Genomic DNA, 14841 nt, shown 5'->3' on the forward strand with positions numbered 1-14841 from the left:
TAGTTGGGTATACGATGGTGTTGAAGGGTGCTTTCTTACCATGCAGTAGGAGGATTTTGGCGTCTGACTTGATAGAGTCTGGTTCTTGGCTGGAAGACATGTTGGTTGGTAGAATTGGAGGTCAAGGCGATCTAGTTCTGTGTGAAGGATTACTCAAGTACTTATCGGCATTCGCCATTTAATAAATGCCTGGCTTTCACACTGGCTTGAGGTGAGGGTAACACATGATATACGGGTTGATGATGCACTGCCTATTTTGGCAAAAAGGTAATCATCGATCTATGACAAACAGTGGCAAAATTGATCTTAAAGCAGATCCAGATGACATAGTCTTCATTGAAGAACGCATACTCTAGTCAATCATTATCGTAGTCTGCGTATGTCTGTGTCACCCTTTGAATCACATTGCAGAAACATGTGCAGCAGGCTGGAATAGGAAGTACCATGACCGTGACCAATGTTTCGGTGTAGTTGGACTTTTTATCCGTAGGAGGATGCTGAGAAAAATATCTTCTAAATTGGGTTCCATTTTTGAAAAGAATGGCAATGAAAAAAATAGGAATTTTAGACCGAGATGCAGGCCAGCACCCCCGAGGTCCTCAATGTTACCCGGATATCATACAAACATGTTGGCTTTTCTCATAATCATGAGTCATGATGCTATCAATTGACCTTGAAAGTTCAATCCACCACATCGGTGGCAATATCGCCAGTCTCAGCTGGCTGATCGACATGCTGTACATCAGACACAGGAGCTGATGGCTGCTGATCTTCATCCAGGGTGACTGCGATCTTGTTCTGTTCACGTTCCTCTTGTTCCTCTTTCTCCTCTGCTTCCTCCCAGCTATCCACTACCTCAGCCGCAAGCTCTTTACGCAATGCCTTGCCAGCACCGATGCCCGACCGAAGAACTAAACGCTCCTTCTTAGACGATGGATCTTGCACTCCTTCTCCAGAAAGGGCGGAGAACATGGTCCGACTGCTAAACGGATTCTGGACAGGCGTAGTACTCCTAGTACTACTAGCACTGCCCTTCGACCGAGAAGCAACTTGAGCCCAACCATCCCCAGACACGCCAGATTGTGCTTTCGCTGCAATACGGGCAGCCTTGGCCTCAAGGGCTGCAGCTTGTTGGGCTTCACGCTCCTTGGTGCGCTCGCGTTCGCGAAGCTTCACGCATTCGCGCACGCTCATCCCACCAATGCCGATTGATGAGCCACTACCCATGCCAAATATAGGTGGGGTCCAGGTCAACGGCTTCAAGACAAAGACGTGGCGATGAGGTTCTGGGTCGTGACTTTCGGTTACAAAGCCCCAATCTATTGCTAGGGAATGAGTAAATTGTCGAAGGGCAGATTTCGCGGGCTGGAAACGGGTTGACCGATTGGAGGAGTCGACTGCCAAAGAATGCAATGTGGATTCATATGTTTGCAGAGTCGAAAGAGATACCGTCGAAGCAAGTTTGATGTAATGATCAAGGGTTTCTGTGGAGTAGGGGAGGTTGGTAGAAGATATGGCTTGGGCAGTTGTGGTTTGATTGATGTCGACGCCGAGAGCAGATGCCAAGGAGCGATTACGCTCTAGCCGGCTACACTCATCATCACAGGCCAAGGGAGTGAGTACTGGCAGACGCTCCGGTTGCTGTAGCTGACCCTTGAAAATGACCGCCTTGGCAGCGTTGCATCGTCTTTCCTGACGCAGACGTCCACATCCACATGTGACTGTGATGGTGGATGCGCATGGTGTCTTTTCTGGGCAAGGGTATGGCGCATGGCAAGGTTCAGTACATGGATGACTACAAAGCGTCTTGTTTTTACCACAGCTTTGCTGACACGGCTTGTTTGCATCCTCACAATCTCCTGACCGATGACAATCCTTTCTGCAGAAATGTGAACCACATTTTAATGGTTGTCCGCAGATTTGGCCGCAGCGGGCGTCTGTGAGCCAACAGGGCACATTTTTCATCACCCGCTTGCCGCACAGACATGGCTTCTCGGTCAAGAAAGGACACTTTGGACATGTCTCTTCATCGACGTGACAATTATGGGCTGTCTGAGGGTGGCCACATGTCTTAGGACGATTGCAAGGGAAAGAGCACGCAGGGGGTTGCGTTCCACAAGGCTGCGGCGGATACAGAATCGACCTTCCGCAATTACATGAAATCTCCTCAAACACAGCTTCACGGCATGTATTGCAAGCACCTTTGTGGCAGAGCTCCGGGCATGTATGCTTTCCACACTTCAGCATCCGACCACATATACGGGTGCAGATATGCTCGGCCTCGACATCCTCATCGGATGGGCGAAGATGAGCCTTTAGCTTGCGGCGCAAAGCCTGACGCTCAATGGCTGTCTGTTCCCCGGGGCAGCATCTTTCGCTGCATGTATGTCGACCACAATGCAAAGTAGCCTTGCACGTACGGAAGCATTGAGGGTTTTGAACATCACCTTGATGGCAGACACTCATGGAGGTGTTGCGGCCACATCGACAACTGACCGGTACACGGCGGAGACAATATCCACAAGGGCCTGTATGGCAAATTTGATCACATGAATGACCACATGGCAGCATCTTCCCACACGACTCCAAGCAATGCGGAATTTCAGCCTCGCAGGATGTACGAGGGGTGTATCCTGGGATGTCGCTCAGCTCAGTTTTGCCACATGGACACCGGGTAACAGCATCTGGTGATCTTGGGCAATGGGCAGGAAGCGAATCCTGTGGGTGACAGCTCTTTTGACATGAATGTACCCCACAGTCGAAGGTACGGTTGCAAACATCATTACAGCTGAAAATACCCGTCCATTCTTCTTTGGTTCCATCGGCATGAACAGTTTGGCTATCCTTTTCATCTTCTTTCGAGTTGCAAAGCATTTCGGTTTCCACCTTTCCGCAATAGCAACGGGCTTCAATCTTGACCTCGCAGGCACCACAGAGGCCTTCGTGACATGGGAGCGGGCAGAAGTGTTCTCCACAGGGAAGAAGGTCACCACAGATCTCTCCGCAGCTCCATCCTTGTTCATAATTGGTATCCTGACACCGCTTTGTGCTGGAGTTTCGACCACAAAAGCAGTCTTGCGTTGGGCCCATTGCGATGCAAGGAGCGCATGGACCAGCGTGACAAGTTGCATCACATGGATGAGGGCAGCCCTTCCGGGGTCGGGAGCATGTCTGACCACAAGAGTGCGGTGGTAAACCAGGAAATGCCCTAGGATCAACCTCTTTTTCGCACCAACATGTGTAACTGGTAGGGAAGTGCTCGTGTGAAAGGTTACAACCGGGGCATCGCCAAGCCCGTGGTTGAGCAGAGCCTTCACCGTTTTCTGGCTCTCTGTTGTTATTCTGGGCAGCCGCACCTTCATTTGTGGACCATTTCTTGATGCAGCTCAAGTGGAATACAGTCCAACATAACTCACACGACCAAACTTTAGACCGTCGACCTAGCTCGCTGGTGCAAATAGGGCATTCGTAAAGGTTGTGGGCGATGTCTTCGTGGATTCGGGTTGCAATATCGTTCGCTATTGACTTCGTTGTCACCTTGGGTGGCTTTGGCGGTCCTTTCGGCTTAGCTTTCCCTTTCCCTTTTGTCGATGGGCCTGAATCCATATTTGAGGTTGGCACGCCAGGTACAAAAGCCGCCACATCAGCCCGAAGGCCTTCCACTAGTGTTCCGTCGTCAGATTCTTGCTCGGGTTTGGTCAGCCGAGCGCCACCGCCAAAACCTCTGAGACGCATCCCACGCGACTGAGCCTGAGGCTGTTGTTCTGATTGTTCTCCATTCTCCATCGTCGGTTTTTGCGAGCCATTGCCACGGCCCCTTCGTGGTCGAGGCCCTCCACCTTCACGATTTCTTCTCGGAGGTCGAGGTGGGCCATTCGAGCCGACGGTACTCGAGCCAGTACCAGGCTGAGTCTGTGGTGTTAGGACTGGAGGTTGACCATCTGCTGCTTGCGCTGATGTATTTTGTTGGCCATCGCGGTTGGCGGGGCCTCTCGCACGGCGTCGATTACGGGTACGGGGAGCGCTCGGAGCTGCAGGAGCTGCCACGGGGTCAGACATTGCCTCTGAGACCGGGGATGGCTGATATGCCAGCGTCGGTCCGCTCATACACAAGTCTGGTGACGATTCGTAGCACTGATGCAGATGGTGTTTAATTGTTGATGCGGGGAACCCGGGAGCTTCTCAGAGGATGCTAGACAGCGCAATATATGAGAAAAGCCGCGTAACTGAAGATGGCTTAAAAGAAGAAAAATCCAAAATTGGAAGCAAAAGACAGTATTCGTAAATCTCAAGAAGGCGAGATAATTATGAAAGCCAAGCATGAAAGCTTCGCAAAAACCTCTGGCAATATAGGGCGGCGTGTAGAGCGGTCGCTATTACAAATCGGGTTAGTGAGATTGACTCAATCAATGTCGTCGTGACTCATAGTGGATTCTCATGCTTGACCAATAGGCCACAATCACATTGTCTTCGTATGGTAGTACGAATCAGGTTGACAAATCTCTTAAACTGACATGATATATGGCAGAAAATATTAGATGGCACTAGAACTACTCAATATACACTACAAAATTATTAAGGACAGTGACGTTCATGAATCTGACCTAACAATTTTGACAATCTGAACTCTATTTCCCACCGAACGCTAGGCCATATTCGATATAGCGTAAATTAGGTAATTTCAGTCTTGACGTTACAATTCACGATATTACCAGGTATGCACTGCGCGAAATGCGCGGCGGAAAGCCTAAAGTGTCATTTAATAGGGGAAGCACGATTGAATGAAGAATCTCAACGTCTTTTATGGAAGAGCCTCAAGATTTACTGACTGCTCTTCCTGTTCGTCTCGAGATTGCTTAATATGAATTTGACTCATGGAAGCTTTCCCATGGGCCTCTAATCATATTGATATTGCTTCGAGCAGATTTGCGACGTGCCTTTAATAGCCATGGCTCAATAGGATTGAGAAATTAGATGTTGTAATTCATGAAAGACCTCTGTCCTCAGCTGCTTTTGTATTTGTAAACTTTTGTGTACTGTGAATAGTCAAAGGCCAAAGGCTGATAGGAGCCCTCCTGGTCAAGAAACATAAAACTATGCTTCATGGAATTCGAAATACATTTCATTCTTAAACACATTACCCGTATTGTTTGAAGCCATTGCGAATAATCAGCGCCTGCCTTGGAAATCAAACAAGATGCAAGGTGAAGACTTTCCAACATGATGCACCTATTCGTGATAGCTGAAGAAATAGGCGGAGAAGACTAGCCAGAGTCCAGTAGGACTCATACGGTGGACCACACGTATCAGTAAGCCTAACCCCAGAATTATAATCTAGTAGGCTCACCGCCCTCAATAGCTCTCTGTGTCGTATTTGTCCTTCTAACTCAGCTAGTACCTACTAGGTATTGACCACCGTACTAGCGCCCTATACGGAGCATACTTATCACCTAGCCCTTACTCCGTATACAGTGCATAAATTATTAATGTTAGTGCCGACGGAGGTAAGACAGGCACCGGACTTTGGAGCTTATTGCCGGAGTTTATGACGAATCGTAAGTTAAATCCGACCAATCAGGGTATTTGACATCATCTCGAATTGTGAATTTCCTTAGTCTTCGCCCAGAAGCTGGAAGCATAAGTGTAGGTATTATCGTAATGTTTTATTCATGATCTGACTTAGAAGTCTTGTTCTCTTTACTAACTTTTCTTAATAATCGGGCAAAATAGAATATGTTCAACTAGGAAGCAGCGGTCTTCGCATCGCCCCTATTGGTGTGGGATGCATGGGTTTTGGAAACCCCGAGGGTCGCTTCAAATGGTCAATCCCGGAAGAAGAAGCCCTGCCAGTGCTCGATCATTGCTACAAATCCGGTCTGAACTTCTTCGACACCGCAAACACCTATTCTAATGGCATGTCTAAAGAGATCCTTGGCAAGGCGATCAAGAAGTATGAGTGGAATCGAGAAAGCATCGTCATTGCAACCAAGCTATGGGCACCAGTTGGTCGTGGCTCTGATCAGCCATTGGCCATGACAGAGGAGGAGAAGGACGATTCCGGCTATGTGAATCAGTATGGATTGAGTCGGAAACATGTCTTCGACAGCATCGATGCCAGTCTGAAGAGACTCGACCTTGACTGAGTCGATTTGCTGCAGATCCACCGTTTTGACCCCAAAACGCCCGTCAAGGAAACAATGGAGGCGCTTCATGATATCGTTAAGTCTGGAAGGGTACGCTATATTGGTGCTTCATCGATGTGGGCCCATCAGCTCCTCGAGTACCAGTACACCGCTCGCATCCACTGCTGGACTGAACTTATCACGATGCAGAATCTCCATAACGCTACTTACCGAGAGGAGGAGAGGGAGATGTACCCTGCATGTGCCAAGTTTGGAATCGCTGGGATCCCTTGGAGCCCTGTTGCTATGGGCTTCTTAACTAGACCCTGGCGTGAGTTTTCGAAACCACACGTGAAGAGAATCTAAGGGCTGGGCCCCTTTCTCATCCCACTACCGAGAGCGACAAGAAGATCAACGAGCAAATTGAGAAGATAGCGAAGCAACATGGTGTGTCGATGACGACAGTAGCTATTGCTTGGTCCCTTTCCAAGCCATTTATTACAGCGCCAATTCTGGGAATGAGCAAGAAAGAGAGAGTTGATGAGGCGGTTAACGCTATTTCTTTTGTTCTCAGTCCAGCCGATTTGAAGAGCATCGATGATCTATATGAGCCAAAGAAAGTAGTTGGCCATAGTTAAGCATTGCATGGAATTGTAATATTTCGCTACAGAGCTCAGTCGCGAAGTTTCCAATATGATAAAGACGTGACTCAAATACCGTTTGCCAGAGTAAATCCCAGATCAATGCATAGACTGAATAGCTTTTTTATAGACTGGAGTGGCGTCAGGATGGAATGGTAGTTCTGGGGTATTGCACCCTGGGAAGTACCAAAAGAATAAAGAACAAATTTACAAATCTCGCCCATCAAGAAATCCCTTACCTGAATTTCATGTTTGGCACATTTAAACCTCGAAAGAGGCTGGTTTATCCCCGTGTTCCGTTCCAGGGAATCTCGGTCGCCACTGACGGGATGCAGCTTGATGACAGCGAGCCAGTGATTCACATTAGGTTTCGGAAATAAGGAGCTTACTTGCGCCAAACTGGTCCAGAAATCCTGGTCGAATAGTGTTTGAATCTAAGTGCTGACTTCACCAAGTCCGATCCTTTCCGCTTACGTCCGGTGCAGAAAGATTATAAATGATGCTTGCAAAGTGGATTTTGAAAACATTCCAACCATAACTTCCAATTATTTTTACCGTTTGTTTATTACACTCTCATAACCTAGCCTCACCATGACGAGTTCTTTTTTTACTCCTGCTCCTGAGCCGGCTACCGAGTTGGGACGCTACCGCGTCCTTTCTTCCACCGCTGGGATTCGCGTCTCCCCACTCCAGCTCGGAGCCATGTCCATTGGCGATGCGTGGAAAGAAGGAATGGGTTCATTGAGCAAGGATGAGGCTTTTAAACTTCTCGATGCTTTTCATCAAGCCGGTGGAAATTTCATCGATACAGCAAACAATTACCAGAATGAACAATCAGAAGCTTGGATCGGTGAATGGATGAAACAACGCAATAACCGGGATCAAATGGTTATTGCCACCAAATTCACAACGGACTACCGCTCGCACGCACTCGGCAAAGGAAACGCCCCCAACAATTGTGGCAATCACAAACGAAGCCTCCACATGAGTGTTCGGGATTCTCTCAAGAAACTGCAAACCGACTGGATTGATATCTTGTACCTCCATTGGTGGGATCATACCACATCGATCGAAGAGATCATGGATAGTCTTCAGATCCTTGTCGAACAGGGCAAGGTACTCTACTTGGGTATCTCGGATACTCCCGCGTGGGTTGTAGCCGCAGCGAACACATATGCTCGAGCCCACGGAAAAACCCCCTTCAGCGTCTACCAGGGTAGATGGAATATCATGCTGCGTGACTTCGAGCGCGAGATCATCCCCATGGCAAGCCATTTCGGAATGGCACTTGCCCCTTGGGATGTCATGGGCGGAGGAAAGTTTAAAACCAAGAAGGAGATCGAGCAACGCAAGGCCCAAGGGGAGGGTCTCCGGAGCCTCCTTAGTGCAGAGCAAAGCGAGGAGGAAGTGAAGATGAGTGCAGCACTCGAAAAGGTCGCAAATGAGCTGGGAATCAAATCATTGACCGCAGTCGCCCTGGCTTATGTTATGGCGAAAGCACCGAATGTGTTCCCTATTGTTGGCGGTCGCAAAATCCAGCATCTTAACGAAAACATCGAGGCCCTCAGCATCCGGTTGACGGCAGGGCAGATCGAGTATCTGGAGAGTCAGAAGCCTTTGGATATTGGCTTCCCCAATAACTTCATCGGTCCTGATCCCAAAGTGACTGGCAAAGCGTCCTTCCTCTTGGCTTCCAATGCTCCACTTTCTTTTGTGAAGTCCTCCAAATCTATTACAAGCCCAGAGTAGATTTGATTAAAAAATCAACCGGGCCTTTATGCACAATCACCAGAGCAAAGAAATTTAATACAAACAATCCCTCTCAGCTCTACTTAATTAAATTCTAAACATTGGACACATTCGTATGGATGAGTATTGAGGCTGTGCCTCGTCTAGTCTTAGAGGCTTAACATGTGGCTGAATTTTGAGCTGCTAACCCTGATCGAATGAAATTGCTATGGGCCTAGACGGAGACCCCGAATTGCTAGTCGGACAAGTCACTAGCGCGCGATCCATGCTGGCGTTTTACCTAGGATTTCAATACCAGATAAACAACGCTCATTTGCAATTTCCCACCCAATATTCCATAGAACACCATTCCCATTGAAGTGTTGCTTTTCAAACAAACAGAGATGCCGGGAATCTTTATACATTGTAGACTGGCCGTGGGGATTGGAGCCTGGATAGTTTGGGAACTAGGGAACTTGGTATTGTAACCGCTTGTTATTTTTGAAATTACAATTGTACCTCTAGAGCGAATCGCGTTAGCAAGGTGACCAATAAGCAATTTAGCGTCTTCGCCTGAGAGGTTTTCCAACCAAGTCACGCTTTCAGATTAGTATATTTGTTTGTGGCGTATCTTCGTTCTTTTAATTGGTAGCACTCTACGCTTGTACAGCCTCAAGCTTTCAACCATGATGGCTAGTGAGGAGACTAATCATGTACTTGGTTTCCTCTAAGAATAAAACCCTGGCAATTATACCCCTGAAACTTTCGGCATAAAAGCGAGATCCAGTTAGCTCCCCACGTAGTTTTTGAGGCTTGAACCAATATTATGAATCCCCCGGATTCCCAAAAGTCCGCAGCTCTGATAAATCATCAGACAATATTTTGATCCTCTACCAAAGGAACGAAATGGAGCATTCGAATTCGAATAATTCAGCCTCACTTGGAACATCAATTCCCATGGAATCAATTCCTAATTATGAAGCCGCTATGGTAAATGCATCTTACCAATCTGATGATCAAGTCTCCAACTGGTATGTCTTCAGCAGCATTATTCAACTTCAGGAATTTGGCCCGCTTGAGTAGTATTGACAATCATTCAGTGCAATAGATCGAGTATTCACAGAGCCACCACCGGCCTATACTTTGAACCCACCCATGTATAATTCAGCTCCCGTCGAGCAACACGTCCCCCACGCTTCGATGGTGATGCCACTACACCTTCTGGATAAACAGTCTGTATTTATCGACTGTCCATTCTGCAGAAAGTTGGCAGAGACTAGTGTAATGGAAATAAACTCCGGTTCGACCAGGTAAGTCTTCCACCATAACTCTGTATGCCCATGCCAATCTTAACTGTTTTGATAGAGTAACATCGGTGTTATGCTGTCTTATATGCCCTTTTTTACTATGCCTTCCTTCCGAGGCTGGGATGTTCACAGACTACGATCATTATTGCACAAAATGTGGCAAAAGGGTAGCTCATAAGTCCCATGATGTTTACCGACCTGTGATGGTCTTTGGCCCAAATGGTACGGACCAAACGATGCCAAGTATTGCCATGCAAAATAGGACTGAACGTACAAGACACCAGTCAATTGTGTATATACAGCGACCGCAAGGATCACTAGCTTTTAATCAGTGAAGGTACCTCTATATTTATCTGTATATAATTTCAATCAATACCTAGCGAACATTTATTTTATCTTAGAACGTTATAATTGATTGGATGCGTGGAATGGTAGAGTTAGATAATGCATTCACTATCTCCAGATGTCTCAATACTACCTAATTTGGCAGGATCAAATTGGAATGATACAGTTAAAGGACTGTATCATATTCGGCGGTCTGCTTCTTCTTTTTCTTCTCCTTATTCCCCTCTTTCTCCAGCTTCTTCCTTTTCTCCTCCTTCCTAGGCTTCCTCTTCTGTTTCATCTCGTCGGTTTTCATCTTTCTCGGAGAGAAGTCAGGGCTCTTCTCATCGCGGCCCCGCTTGTTCGATTCCTGGGCATCGTGACCAACAGCGGTGTTGTTGTCAGAGGGACCACCCCGGCTGGCAAAGCCTTTGATTTTCATATCCTCCTGCTTTTTATCGGCAGAGTCATCGGAAACCTGGGGGACAGGCTGGTTGGATTGGTACTTGGTATCGGTCAAAGTAGTGTTGGCTGTGTTGGAGGTCTTCTCAGCCTCTTCGCGAGAGTGGGCACCCACATAACCGAAGTCAGGCGAGCCGTAGTAGATGCAAAGCTATCAAAAGGCCGCATCAGCATGGGGAAAATGATTTGATCTTTCCAAGTCATCAATGGCCGACTGTCTCCATGTTATGATGCAAGTTGTGGGCTCGCATCCTATGAACCAGGTGGGTTTGATATCGGGATAAAGGCCATGGATGATGACTCGAGATATATTGAATTGAAGAATGATTTGATGGGGAAAATGTCGACTTACATTCTTGTACGAGTTTCGAGGCATCTTAGCAGCTATTGTGTTCGAATTTCGATGAAGAGGATTGGCGATGGTTGAAGAAGGTTGATGATGGGTGATGAGGATTCAAGTGGTTGATTCTGAAAATCTCAGTGCGCGGTTTGTGAGAAAGAGAGAATCGTTGAAGTGAATTAAAGTGAAATTAAAGCTCTTTTACGTATCTTGGTACCTAGTACTAAGCTCATGATACCAGATACAGGGTTTGAACCAGTTGACCTTTTCAAGAAAAATCTTCTAGCTGTAATCTTCTAGCTGTAATCTTCTAGCTGTAATCTTCTAGCTGTGTCTTTCAGCTAGAGGAAAAATTTGCAAAATTGAAACAAGGCTCTTTAATTTCAGGCAGCTTTTCAACCCTCGATATATGGCAAGCTTGCCCAGTGTTGAGCGTATCCAACTATGGCTCAGAGCAAATGAAATCACGAAAAAGAATAGAACGAAGTATCACAATTATCGTGAAACACGAAAAAAACCAGGGCATATTTTGAGCTAATAATGGTCCCTTCTCCCTATTTGATAATTCGGTTTCAGTATAGCTTTGGACTCCTATATCTTCCCTGGCCAACGGATGACACGCCGGGATCCGGTTGTAATAGGACGATTACCCTATGTGTAGCGGAAGGTCATGAATACGACGCTGCCTCACAGTCAACCGAGACATATTGACAAAACGTTCAGGCTATCTAGCGTTGGGAAAACTGCAACATGGTAGACGTGTAAGACTTGACATATCATGTAGACATTATACGATTCGACATTATGGGCCAGAGAAAACAATGTGAGAAAAAGACCTGCCAGAGTTTGAATAAACAGTAATATAACAGTAAACGCGCTATGCAAAAAAGCCCAACCCATTCATCTCGTGAAAGTTATTCTATTTCACAAAGAGAGAAAAAAGAAACTGTCGTTTTGATATTCCTCCCAAGGTGTCCCAATTTAGACAAATACAACAATCTCACCCCGGTCATTGCGTCTCAACCGCAAAGCACGCCAGAGATCCTTCTCATCCTCGCTGCGACGCTCACGGTCAGCGCCGCTTCGTCCATTATCACGACCCCGGTCATCGTCATACTCAGCAGAGAAGTCGCGGTGGAAACGCTTCAGGGCCTTGTTGATGGAGCAGCCACGCTCGCTGTCACGGGAGACGAGCGAAAGGAAATGAGATGCCATTTCGCGTTGCATGACGTCGTCTGCGCGAGCCGGGGGCTTGGAGTGCTGGTAAACAGTGACCTGACGGCTTTCGCGGCGGGGAGATTCATCCGCCTGCTTGAGGCGGCGGGGAGGACGGTCACCATCGGTGGGATTGGAGCTCTTGCGTTTAGACTTGCGACTCTCATCGTGATTGTCGGATTCGTTACGCGAGCGGTGAGACTTCTTCTTACGGACTTCCAGTTGCATCTCACCGCTGGAAGCGCTGCCACGGCGAATAGCTTCACGAGATCCATTTTCATGGCCTCCACTGCTGGCTGAGACCACAGAGCCGGTACCACCGAACATGGAAGACACGAGGCGCCCAGCACGGTTCTTGATCGAGATTCCCAGGCCGGCGTCACCACTACCGTTGACCTCCTTTGTGCTGCGTCGGCTACGCTTGATGGGCGACGAGGCGTCCTTGTAAGCCCGGTTACTGTGGGCCGGGGTGTCATCCATTTCGTGCGAGGGCGAGCGCATCATCCGGTTCAATCCACCGGTAAGGCCGGAATGGTTGAGCATGGGGGTACCGGCGTTGTTGACAACACTTGACGGGACATCCATCATGGGAGTATCGATATCCTGTTGCGGGCTGAGAGAGTTCTCTCTGCCGCGCTTGCGCTTCTTCTCGCTGACGGAGCCAGATTCGCGCTTCTCCTCCTTGCGGCGATCCTTCTTCTTCTTGGGTGCTGGAGTGACGAATTCTGTCGAAAGATTAGGACCATTGTTGGGATATATGGAAAGGGGGATAGGATCGGCGCCATATGAAAAGCCGTTTTCTTCGTAGGCAATATCGTAATTACCTTCATCGTCGGTCTTGGCATCGGGATTGGCAAGAGCGGTGCTGGGTTCAAACAGAGAACGGGCCTCGGCGACCATTGTCATCTGCTCCTTGGGAGGCACGAGCGAAGCCTTGGACGCGTTGGGTGTTTCGTCGGTGACCAAATAATCAAACACATTGACGGCCTTGCCGTTGTCGGCCATGGCGTCAGCCGTGGGCTTGGCCTCGGCGGCAGGAGGGGGGTAGGCGCCCGGGGAGGGGGCACGTATACAGGCGCATCCTCCACGCGGGCCTGCTGGTTGCGCTGATTTGGTTTCGCATTCTGGTTGTTAGGGTTGTTCTGGCCCTTTTTATTCTTGGCTGGCTTCTCTTTGTATAGCGCGCCTTGGTACTTTTGGTCTTCAGTCATGCATGACTAGGGCGAGAAAGCAATGTTAGCATGAGCGATATTGAGTAACAGTTCAAATCAACAGAGAGATGCTGTTCCTGGTGCTGATTCTGAGTCCAGTGTACCCTCCGGCCACGTGATAGCTTATTGATTGCGCGCGGAGGGTGCAAGGGCTCAAGATCGATGTGATAAGCATGACTGATGAATACATACCGTGTGGGCTCTGTAATCGGTTCCGTAGAAGTGGACCATACAATCAATGCACGTAAAGGTCGCGCCACGACATTGACCGCGGTGAGGGTCGAGTTTCTTTTTGGTGAGGACATCACCACAACCCTGTCACACTGTCAGTAAGATATACTGTGATCCCCGGAATGAAGGGCAATTGGTCTTGCGACAAGTCGTTCTCACGCACCTCGCATTGAAAGGACACCATAATGTAGATAACCCCACAGGAAGAGGATCAAGCGCCAGCGCAATGTAGGTTTCCAATTCCGAAAGAAGCTAATGGGAAACAAGGAGTGAATTGAAAGCGAATGAGGGAAAAGTGGGAATGGGAAATAATATTATCCCTTGGAGACTAGGGGGCGAAAGCGCAAATGCGTCGAGATTTCGAGGGAACGCAAAGACGACGCTTTTTCTTTTTTTTCTTTTTCCTTTTTTGCGCGTCGAAAACTGGAAGGCGCGTGGATACACGCTAGTCCTTATACAGTAGAGCTAGTCCTAATCAAGTAATGTTACTAGATAGAGAACCTGTTATCGATAAGAGATAAGGAGATAAGGCGACAAGCAAGTCCGTGTTATGGAGACAAAATATGGGGAACAATCATTTCGCAACGATGTCTGAGGTTGGGTTTGAAAGATATTATATTACTGCAAAGCGAAACTACCATCCAGGATACCTGGTAACAAAAAGTCAAAATAGAAACCCCCTTTTCCCGTCTTGTTTCAAAACGCGACAACCTCGACGCGCCCACAGATTAGACCCCGGGAGATCCCCGTGCTCACTGGCTGATCGTGATGGCTTGGTTGGCTACTCGTCAAGCGAGCCCGTCAGGAGACCAGTCACTTTCATTTGTTATCACCTGCAGCTGAACTTACTTTCATTTTTGTTATGATTTTTCCTTTAACCCCCGGCCCCCGCTATTTTTGGCCGGAAGCCGAAACTATCTATTGTGCCTGAAATGAACATTGGATAGTATTCGAGGCTAAAGAAACCTGAGCTGCCCATTTGTGCAGTATAAACTGTAGTTATCTCTGGTTTGGTTTGTTTTCATCTGTAATCATCTTCGTGACACATGTCAATGTAATGTAAATATTCATTTTTCTCGCTTTGACACTGTCGTCATAGAAACTCCTAGCCCCATGCAACTAACTCCGTACTAGAGCACTAGTATCGACCTCTTGTATCACGAGGCTGCGACATGGCGACATTATCTCACTACATGTAGATCGTCGACCACAATTTCTGCAAGATAGGAAACATTTGAAGACGGAAAGTCTTGAATGGCA

At 47.7% G+C, this 14841-nt stretch overlaps 5 protein-coding genes across 5 annotated transcripts; 2 read left to right on the forward strand and 3 right to left on the reverse strand.

Moving 5' to 3' along the window:
- Nucleotides 1-681: 681 nt before the first annotated feature.
- Nucleotides 682-4059, reverse strand: N7520_009470 (putative NF-X1 finger transcription factor; the record flags this gene model as incomplete). The annotated part of the gene is made up of 1 exon (XM_057143404.1): nt 682-4059. The coding sequence occupies one exon, from the start codon at nt 4057-4059 to the stop codon at nt 682-684; it is 3378 nt and encodes a 1125-aa protein (XP_056992692.1).
- A 1486-nt stretch (nt 4060-5545) lies between these two features.
- On the forward strand, nt 5546-6143 carry N7520_009471 (uncharacterized protein; the record flags this gene model as incomplete). Its single annotated transcript, XM_057143405.1, has 2 exons — nt 5546-5555; nt 5731-6143. The coding sequence occupies 2 exons, from the start codon at nt 5546-5548 to the stop codon at nt 6141-6143; spliced, it is 423 nt and encodes a 140-aa protein (XP_056992693.1).
- Nucleotides 6144-7354: 1211 nt separating this feature from the next.
- N7520_009472 (putative aryl-alcohol dehydrogenase Aad14) lies at nt 7355-8512 on the forward strand (the record flags this gene model as incomplete). The annotated part of the gene is made up of 1 exon (XM_057143406.1): nt 7355-8512. One exon carries the CDS (start codon nt 7355-7357, stop codon nt 8510-8512), a length of 1158 nt encoding a protein of 385 aa, XP_056992694.1.
- Nucleotides 8513-10309: 1797 nt separating this feature from the next.
- N7520_009473 (uncharacterized protein) lies at nt 10310-10960 on the reverse strand (the record flags this gene model as incomplete). Its single annotated transcript, XM_057143407.1, has 2 exons — nt 10310-10735; nt 10937-10960. 2 exons carry the CDS (start codon nt 10958-10960, stop codon nt 10310-10312), a joined length of 450 nt encoding a protein of 149 aa, XP_056992695.1.
- Nucleotides 10961-11905: 945 nt separating this feature from the next.
- On the reverse strand, nt 11906-13765 carry N7520_009474 (LYAR-type C2HC zinc finger protein; the record flags this gene model as incomplete). The annotated part of the gene is made up of 4 exons (XM_057143408.1): nt 11906-13159; nt 13213-13356; nt 13543-13665; nt 13745-13765. 4 exons carry the CDS (start codon nt 13763-13765, stop codon nt 11906-11908), a joined length of 1542 nt encoding a protein of 513 aa, XP_056992696.1.
- Nucleotides 13766-14841: the final 1076 nt, after the last annotated feature.

This window comes from Penicillium odoratum (genome assembly GCF_028828045.1).
Source record: "Penicillium odoratum strain IBT 22623 chromosome Unknown utg000006l_segment0_segment0, whole genome shotgun sequence".
Lineage (NCBI taxonomy): Eukaryota > Fungi > Ascomycota > Eurotiomycetes > Eurotiales > Aspergillaceae > Penicillium > Penicillium odoratum.